Genomic DNA, 10304 nt, shown 5'->3' with positions numbered 1-10304 from the left:
CCTGGGCTTCCTTGAAGCCCCACATTTGGAAGATAAATGATAATTTGGACCTCATTCTTATGCAGTACTCAACTACAATAGGGCTTCTTCTATGCTGTATCTGAAAATATGAAATATGTAATCATAGGGTCATAATTTGCAGCACTGTGTTCAGTCATTAGGGCACTTTTTCCCACAATTTTTGAACTTTTTTCATATAGACTGCGGTACACTGAGAATCACATCAATTGAGCTACATAGTTTGCAATTTTTTATTCAGTCAAATTATTATCGGTTTAGTTTATCGGAACTGTTAAGCTTTTAAAAATTCTATTATATCAAACAACAAAAAGAGAAGGAGATTTTCTTTACATATATGATTTCCCATAGATATAATTCCCTCAGTGATATTTTCTGTGTGTTTTGCTCTGGGTCAGGGGTCTGCAACCTTAAACACTCAAAGATCCATTTGGACCTGTTTCCCACAGAAAAAAAAACACACCAGGAGCCACAAATCCTGGGTGGGCGTGGCCAACTCAACATCAGTCACTCCCAGTCACATGATCCCCCCCAGCCACGCCTACCCAGCCGGTCATTAGGGCAGAGAACCAGGTACCACAAAACCCTTTTCTCTCTCTCCCCCTCTCTGTAACTCTCTCCCCCTCTCCCTGTATATGTTCCTCTCTCCCCCTTTCCCTGTGTGTCTATATGTCTGTCTGTCTGTCTGTGTGTGTCTGTCTGTCTGTCTGTATCTCTCTTTCGGTTTCTGTGTCTCTTCTCACTCTCTCGGAAAGCTCAGCAAGGTTTCCTTGGGGCTCTTCGGTACTGCTTTTCTTCTTTTTGGAAATCCGGGCTGGCTGAGGAACGAGTGCAAAGCGCAGCGGAGGCTTTCCTTCGGGTAACCCTCCTCCTCCTCTCGCGATTCCCTGGTCAGCTATGGTGGGGCCAGGAGTGTGTACACGAGTGGGGAGACCCTCCTCAAGTGAGCCAGTTAGCTCGGCCAAAGTGCAGCAAAGGTGTGTAAGGGGTGTGGGGCCACTCGCTTGAGGGTCTCGCTGCTCCTGCGCACACTCCCGGCCCCACCACAGCCAGCCAGGGGGTCGTAAGAGGAGGAAGAGGGTCACCCAAAGGGAAGCCTCTGCTGCGCTTTACGCTCGTTTCTCAGCCAGCCCGGATTTCCAAAAAGAAGAAAAGCAGTAGCGAAGAGCCCCAAGGAGAGCTCACCAGTTTGGCCCTGCCTCGGCTTTCCTGACCCCCGGGGTGTGTGAGGTTTGGTGGGGCCAGCCCCCTTTTCCCGCTGCCCTGAGCTACTTAATGTCGCTGCTGAGCGCTAACCCTAACCTGGATCCCATTCCAACCCCACCAGCCCTCGTGTTAGCAAGGCCGGTGTCAGTTGCAGCCAGGTCAATGTCTCAGGGTGGATTGTGCATCTCCCCAAGCAACCGAGGCACACCCAGCACCAACAAGGCCCGGGAAAAGCTCCAGCAAAAGTGAGGCACCTGAGAATCAGCCCTGGCTGCTTCTCCACCCCCAACTCCCACCCCCGTCGTTGCCCTTACCTTCTCAGGCCAAGTTAGGAGTGACTGGGAAGGAAGGGCATGGGGCGGGGCCAGCCAGTGAGGGGCAGGGAGCTGCAGCAGAGGGCCCAAAGAGCCAGAAGCCAACACCTATTCTGGAAGTACAGTCTACTTCTGCAGGGTAAATGTAAAGAGTTGCTGTTAATATTGGCCAAAGCCATTTCCAGTCTAAAAATATTTTCAGTTTTAATTATTCTTAGTAGCAAAAAAACAAATTGAAATGCTGCTCTTAAGACTTTATTTCTGCCAAAGGACATTTCATTTGCGATTGCTGAAATACAATCATAATTCAGTTTCCAAATTGGCAAAACAAAATCTGAGGAAAGTAACCATTGTTATGTGCAATATAAAAGATACTTCATTTTAAAGAAAGAATCAGAACAGTGTGCAAGTCATAGTAGTCACTTAATTTTTTATTCATTGTTCTGTGGGAATAGGGAAAGAGAAGCATACATTTATACAATATTTCACAATCACTTTTATTCAAGATGGGGTTATTCTTAAATACTTGCCGAAAAATAGCAAGAGCAATTTGACAGTAGTACAACAACCTGTGCCCAGAACACTGACAAGTACCGAGTAAAGCTAAAATAATTGCTTACCAATATTTTGAGAGGTAACATCTTATATGGGCTTGAGTGTGCATTAAAAAAAAAAAAGTACTGCTGGTTGAATATATTGAGGTAAATGGTGTTCCAACAAGGATACTATTTTTATCCCTTGTTTGTAATCCTGTACATAGCTTGCTAAATTTTATACCAAATATTCCTAATAAAAATGCATTAAAAAGTTTAAAAAGAGAATTGGAAAAAGGTCAACCAATCAGTCACCTCACTTTGTTAAACTACGATCAGCAATTTTATTCTGTAGAACAGTAGTATGAACACTATTTATTACTACTACATCTGATTACACCTTAGTTATGCAAGAGCTACTCCACATGGATTTTGCTATCAAAGAAAGTATAAAGTTGTGTATTTTAATCCAGACTCATTTTCAGAATACCACCATGAATGAGAACACTAGGTCAAAGAACTCCAACAATTACGAGGCACAATCTGTTCCAAAAATGCTAAGTATATTTAGCGACTGTACAAAGAGTAGTCATGCATCATGTGATATAAAGTTCTTCGCATCTAACACAAACTGAAAAGGTATTGCAAAGTTTAGACTTTGAAGTTTTTCACAAAACTGATCAGTTAAATCCTGTGGCAATTATATGGCAGCCAACTAAGTAGTCACAGGCAAACCAAAGGACAATGAAAGCTCGAGTCTCAGCCCGGGCTTTCCTTCACAAGTCAAAGATACAAGGTAAATCACCAGAGCTGGTCAGATCAATACAAGCTGTATGGTTCAAGTACAGAAAGCAACAACAGCCACAATATCTGCCAGAAAGCAGAGCACTTTTCCTAGCTCAGACATTAATGGTTAAATTTCCTAGGATAGATCTTGGCTTAAGCATTTTTGAAAGAACTGTCCACCTTTAAACTTTCCAAACAAAGAAGTCGCGATTTTGTGTGAGACTATTTTGGTGGATTTTTATTTTGGGGCAGTTTGGTGGATTTTAATAATTTGACAGATTCTACCACAAAAAAAGTGTTTACTGATGAGAGGCATCTTGAAAATCAAAGACTAGTTAGGGGGAAGCAAGGAAGGGAAGTTTTGGGAAACTATTTTTTTAAAAAACTCTTCTCACGTAGACATGGTTCTGGCTTGATTGTCAGTTTTGATATTTCCCCTATATGACCTGCAATTTCAAATGCATTTGCAAAAAACATACATGAAAAGGTCTTATTGGCTTGAGTCATATTGATGGCAGTCTATTTGATTTAAAAAAATAAATACCTGCTCTATGAAGCTGTGGTGGGAGATTTGCAACCAAGAATGGTATTTGTAGGCATGTGCTTTTAAAGATGAACACTGATAAAACTACATTTTCCTAGTATGAATATTTTCATTTTGAGGGAAAAAACTATACATGCCAATCACTCCTATCAATTTAGATGATGCTGTTGCAAATCAACCCCTACAAGTAGAATCAAGCAAATCATTTTTTATTCAAAAATACATCTGAAGAACAAGTATTAAGTTTGTTAACAAAAGTAGCAAGTTATGCCCAGCAACATCCACAATCAAATTATGGCATCACATTTTGTAACTATGAGACCAAAACATGTCTCTAGAGTAGAGAAATCCTCTAATACTCGTCTCTGTTTAGAATCTGATGTCCAAAATCTTGTTTATAATTATTTCTTCTACATTTTCGGAGATCAGTAGACACTTTAAAAAAAAAAACACCTCACTGTGAATTCATAAATCTTGAAAATAACATTCACAGTGAACATTTAACTATGACCACCTTTTCCTTTATAAATCTAATGTATTATTTAAATATAAAACTGCCTAGAATCTGATAATACTGGCTACTGTTGGTTCAGTACTTTTGTTTTGAGAATTCCCTTTGGCTTGTATACATATAAACTATTCAAATAATCGTAGTGTATTATTACTGCCTTTTAAAAGTACTTTGGCACTGCCTACTTTCTGCCCCTTTTGCTAGAGTCTTCTTAATGGATGGGCTCCATATTATCAATCCCTATAACTCCTTCAATTCAGTAGTTCAAAGTTGTAGGGTTTTTTTTCCCTCACTAGACTATGCTACATTATCATTTCCATTGAAATAACTGCAAATTTGATGGTAAAGTTTTTTTTAAGAGAGTCTGTATTTTTAATTTTGAAAGTGACCACAAGTTAAACCTATGTATCACTGATCAATGTTCCTCTGACAAGCCGGCACCAAAAAAAATAATAAAAATCAAGTGATGTGAAACGACAAAAAGGCAACAGATATAAAGTGTGTGGCATTCAAGGTCATGAAGCTTCCTGAGGTGATCCTGAAACAACACAGTGGAAATAGAGTTATGTCCAGGGCTGGACCCACACACTGGGTGGTTGGAAAAATTCCCCCTGCCACCTCCTTCCCCCAAATAGCTGAAGGAGTTTCTGAACCCCTTTTGTACTGGACAGGGGCTGGGTTGCTGGGGAGGGGAATGGAAGGAAGGGTAGCTTTCACCATCTTGTTACATATGTCTCTGTTTGGATCAACCCACTGTGTCCTGTTTAGTGAAATAGAAAATAACACTAGACAAAATATACATGAAACAGCAAACAGTTTCTTTGAAAGAATTAATGTTAAGAGCTTTCCAGTGCCAGAGCTCAATAAAATAATAATAATAATAAAAAAATCATGCTTAAATTTTCAAATTCCCATCAGACACAGCAAACCTAAATATTTAGTAAAATAAATGTATACACTATTTCGGGAACTGGAGATAAAGCTTTTAACTAATTGGGAAAGTCGTCATTGAAAAGGCAATACATTTTTTACACATAAGCTAGAACAAGGAAAGACTAACACACCATTTTAGGAATGGCCATGGACTGTTGGCATGAAGCACAGCTTATAACCTTTAAAAAATACACCATGGATTTTTTTAAACGCATCATTTACAAAATCTGGATCAATTTATTATTTCAGTTTTATTAGTGTTGTCAATTCAATTTAGCATAGGTGGAACTGAGGTATACCTTGTTGAGGGAGGTTAAGTAATGCTTGGAAGCCTTTTTGCTAGATCCCACTTTGATTACATAGAACAGCAGCACACTAAACATTCACAAGCTGTGTCATATTGGCATTACAATAGTCATTTATATAAACACAACAGCAAATGCAATAAAAACAAGTTACCCTTTTTCTTAAATCTGAAATGAAATGTCTGATTTAAAAAAAATAGCAGTAGTTCATTTTAAGGAATTAGTCTGACATGTTAAGAAATACATTGTCAGTTTTTAAAATGTCTTGACAAGCCGAGATAGGTCCATGTTCTTCAGGTACGTTTAACATCATCTTGCCATTTTCTCCGGCATATGCAGTAAGTCTTCTGGATCCAAGTCTGGAGAAGAACAAAGAGGAATCTTCCTTCTGACACTTCAGAGACGGACTTACCATTTCATGCTGAAAATTACTGACCAGAAATAGGCCAGTTGACTTGGCAGTTCCAGTGCTGAGTCTTATTGGTCAAGAAGAGTGACCGCTGCTACTATCATAGACTGGATTCTTTGGGAGGAAAATCCACATTTGTCACCATGGTGACCACAGTCACAATGTCTTCTGTTGTTATAATGTTTGTTAGTCTTTGCATTTGGATAATCCTTTCCTCTACGCAGCCTGCTGATAATCGAGCTTCTGCATCATGATCCCAACACTCTTCTATTGTTTCACAGAGCATTGCCATTCCCTAAAAATAACAACAAGAAAGGATACGGTTTTGGAAGTCTTATACAATAGGACAGAATATAAAAACACTGTCCTGAAATACATAAACAGCATCTAAGTTTTTTCCAAATTAAAACAAAAGGAAGAAAACATCTGGTGATATTAACACCTTCTATGCAACCTTGACATTGAGGAGCGGCAGCAAGTGCCTAATTCTGAAATCCAGAATCAATTTGGAATGAGAAAAGTTTCAAGATCATATAAATACTTACTGTTTATCTTCCTTAGCTATCAGCCCAAATATATAACTTGGGTTCATGACTGTTACCTTTCTAATACCGGTTCCTGTATATCTGAAAAGCTACTACGATATCGTTTTAGTTTCTCCTCCTTTTCAAAAGTTGAATTGATGCCATTTCAAATTAGGATTTTGTAACAAGGGTTGACTCTCCTCTTCCTTCTGCCAAGAGATTTTTTTTAATCTAGCTACTTTTTAAAAAATTCCTTCCAGTTTTACAGACTGGCTAGACTGGTGTAGGATTTAAATGGGGTCAGATTGGGGCAAATACAGGTTAAAAATGAGACAGATTAAAAGAACTTTATCAGCTAGCAATTGTGACGTGTTAGAAAGCCATTGTGTTGTTGAGAGCCTCTGAGATTGCCTGAAACCTTTTGATGTATGCAATTTTAGCAATCTCTCTCAATTGTGTTCATAGACTTTTCCTAAAAAGGTCATGCCTGCCATGGGATGTCCTGGGAGGCTGAAATGCTCTGATATTAACTTCTCCTTGTTTTGAATACACGAGGAAAAAACACTTTTGCAGACAATTACCATGCCCTTCAAATAATAGCCTATAACCATGACAAATATATCTGTTATCCTGTTTTTATAGGTGAAAGACAAATAAAAAATACGTATAAGTATTGAGTCCTGTTAAATCTCAGAAAGGGTGGAAAAAGCAGCTAACTCCATCTGCATTAAATGCTTTCTTACCTTTATTTTATTTATTTATTTATTTTGGACAATCCAATGTTTACTACCTCAAACAGAAGCAGTGCAAAACTAAGATGAAACAGTAACAGATCACCTCAAGGATCTTATAGGAGTCTATCCTGAATGATTGGATTTCCACCCAAAGTAAAAAGACTAGAAAAATGATTTGGTTGCAAAAAATATCCTAATTTTGGAACCAGAGTTCACTACATATGAAAAAATTCTGTTTTCAACAGTCTTGTGATAATTAGGGCATATCAATTCTATTATGTTATGCAGATATCTGAAGTGAAACTGGAAGAATGAAAGTTAAATTAGGATATCTTTCCTAGGTGTAGACTAGAGAATAATATGAATCAAAATTCTCTTCAGAACAATTTTAATTTCTATTAATAGAATCTATGTTCAAACTTAACACTGAAGTACATAGAAATGTGTCACACTATAACATATTAACTTATATTTTTATACAGTTTATTAAACTGGATTAATATTAATATTAAACAGCCCCTCTTATATTTAGTGACTGCAAATATATAACTTTTTGCTAAATAGTAAAATAAAATTTTAAATAAGAATATTATTTCCAATATTTGGAACTTCGTTTAGACCTTTTTTGTACTTTGATCTCTGCAATTCCAACTGCTCTTAAGAGAATTCAGCTGTTGAGTTTTCCTCTTTTATAGAACAGCATCTGAGAAAAAGCAATTATATTGAAGTAAAAAAAGAATTTTAAGTTACCTATGGCAATATTCTATTCATTATTTTAATGAAGATGCACTGAAAGGCGGATCTTCCCATAATTCAAAAGGTTACCTTAAGGCATGGGTGTCAAACTCGTGGTGCCATGTTGCCATATTGCAACATTTTTTCCCTTTGTGGAGCTGGGGTGGACGTGGCCTGCATGTGACGCATCTGGCCCACGGCCACCAGTTTGACACCCCTGCCTTAAGGTAACAGAATCGCCATTCTAGAAAATTCCATAGCTTTGCTTCTTCGAGGTCTTGTTCCAAAGAATGCAAAAGGAGTATCTTTTGGGATCAGAATGGAAGTATTCTTGGACCCACAAGACTGAATCCCCTTCCATTCTGCCAAAGTACCTCTCACTGGTAGCAAAGCTACAGGAATTAATGGGGAGAGGTAACACAAACCACTGGGAGAAATAGGGGAGGGGTATACATAAAAGGCCCCTCTTCACACTTTTTGTAGAGTTTGCCATATCATAGAAGGAAGCAGCTTTCCCCAATTCCAATTCTTCCTACCCATGTAAAACTGAAGCGCAGATAGGCTTGCTGGATTTTATAAATATTTTTAAAACATAATATTTTTAAACAGCATGATACTGAAGTTCAATTTCTCCATTTGATTTTAATGTATTTTTATAGGTTAAAAAAGTTTTATCTTCTGAAGAAAAGTTTCAGTACAGGTAGTTCTAGATTTACAACCAAAATTCAGCCCAAATTTTTTGTTTCCAAGTGAAATATTTGTGAATTTTGCCTCATTTTACGACCTTTTGTGCAATAGTTGTTAAATTAATCACCGCAGTTGTTAAGTTAATGGTTGTTAAGTGAATCTGGCTTCCCCATTGACTTTGCTTATAAGAAGGCCACAAAAGGTGATCCCGGGACATTGCAACCGTCATAAATATGAGTCAGTTGCCAAGCTATGAGTGACTATGAGGATACTGCAGCGATTATAAGTGTGAACAGCAGTCATAAGTCACTTCTTTCAACGCCGTTGTAACTTTGAATGGTCACTAAATGAACTGTTTTAAGTTGAGGACTACCTGAACTGGCAACATTATTTATTACTTACAGCATGTTTCTGCCAACACTCTCTCAGAACAGGCCTCTTCTTTTTATGTACCACAACCTCCTGCATATCTTCCAGAGAAGGATGCTGACCCACTTCTTCCTCAAAAGGCAACATATACTCATCCACGGGTCCTGCATTGTAGGAAATAATAATAATACATTACATAAATTCTGTTAACTTCTAGTTTCATGCTGATCAGGTTAAGAGACTAGAATGAAATCTGGTAGCTGGTTTATGACTGTCCAAATTGATTATATTGATCAAGGGTCAGATAATGGGACACATCTAGCATATTTTAATTTTTTTCCTGTAAGTCAGATCTAGGCTTCTAAAGCATCGTTTCCAAGGCCCAATGCAACCTTCAATGGTTGTACAATAACAGATCTGTATACAGCTATTCCTTTTTAAAAGTATGATGAAGTCTGACAAAACTAGCATAAATATTCAGCACAGTAAGTTATTCAAAGTATTAGAAGAATGAACTTAATTGTAATTACAATTCTTGAAATAGCCATCTGTGAATTCATTTTTCACATCTGTGAATTTTTCAAAAAAATCAAAACTAAATATTTGCTCAGACACTTGCCCCATACATATCATCTGGCTATCAGGTCTGGCTCCTGAACCGTTGTAGTTCCTAAGACTACTACATGAGATCTAAAGGGATTGATAAAGCCATCCAAGAGTAAGCACCATGAGACTGGTTGGATGAATTAACAGATTACTTGAATAGCTGCAATTACAGGTAAAATAAGGAATCATGTTTTCTGTGATTCACACATAGATGACCAGGAAGCTTTTTACTTAAACGGATGTTGTGATCATTGCAAATAATCAGAGACAACTCATCTTCCAAAAGTTGCATTTGTCTGGGTATAAAATGCCATCTATAAAGTTGAATGAACATGGAAGGCTGTGCATATATAATTACCCAGCATAGTTCTGGTAAGGGATATTCTGGAGGAAGTCTGCAGTGAAGGACACACGGTATGGAGAGCTAGCAAAGCGGTATGCAGGGAACTAATTTCTTTCTTAGGTTTTTTATTGTCTCTTTTGGTGCGTAAATATGTTTTTTTTTTATGTGTCTATTGGTGTGGCTGAGCTATCTGAATGCCAAGCTTCTAGAAATTCCCAATGTTTCTGGATTTGGCTTGGTCTAAGATGCTAACAGTTTCCCAGTTGAAACCGTGATTGAGTATGTCTCTGTGTTGTGAAATTAAAGACATTTCATTGACTGCTAGTTGGTGTTCTTGGATGTGCTCCACTAGTCTTCTGCCTATATGTCCTACATAATGGCCGTTACAGGCCTTACACTGTCAGTATCAACTGCTTACCATCTGATGCTGTACATCGTGATGCCAATTCCCATAGAACTAATCCCATCGCATACATGTCTATTCTCAAAAATGCATCTCGCTGGAAGTTTATAGCACCTTCTAATACTTCAGGAGCCATGTATCTTCGGGTACCAACCTTGAAAATAAGAATAATCATTAGGCTTACAAACATGCAAATTCAAACTAATTAGATCTCACTATACATTCTAGAGAAATAATGAGTACCGACATTAAAATCACTCGGTACTTAGAATTTGGAGTCCTATAATTTATTTTGGAACAGCTTGCTATCAAAACCAAAAATACGCTGAACAATATTTCTTAAA

The 10304-nt window shown here is 37.8% G+C and overlaps 1 protein-coding gene across 2 annotated transcripts in view; it reads right to left on the bottom strand.

Annotated features, from left to right (window-relative positions):
* Positions 1 to 1951: 1951 nt before the first annotated feature.
* The window catches only part of ACVR2A (activin A receptor type 2A), a 51820-nt gene continuing 43467 nt past the window's right edge, over positions 1952 to 10304 (bottom strand). For both annotated transcript variants that reach the window (XM_034424772.3, XM_034424766.3), the window contains 3 exons: positions 9976 to 10114; positions 8642 to 8772; positions 1952 to 5854 (listed from right to left, as the gene is read on the bottom strand). In XM_034424772.3, the coding sequence (XP_034280663.1) occupies positions 5660 to 5854; positions 8642 to 8772; positions 9976 to 10114 (465 nt within the window). In that variant the 3' untranslated portion in view covers positions 1952 to 5659. The remainder of the gene's footprint in view (positions 5855 to 8641; positions 8773 to 9975; positions 10115 to 10304) is intronic.

Source organism: Pantherophis guttatus, chromosome 1 (genome assembly GCF_059756535.1).
Source record: "Pantherophis guttatus breed Tessera chromosome 1, ASM5975653v1, whole genome shotgun sequence".
Classification (NCBI taxonomy): domain Eukaryota; kingdom Metazoa; phylum Chordata; class Lepidosauria; order Squamata; family Colubridae; genus Pantherophis; species Pantherophis guttatus.
Note: the sequence above shows the minus strand (reverse complement) of the source record. Positions and strands in the feature narration are given on the sequence as shown.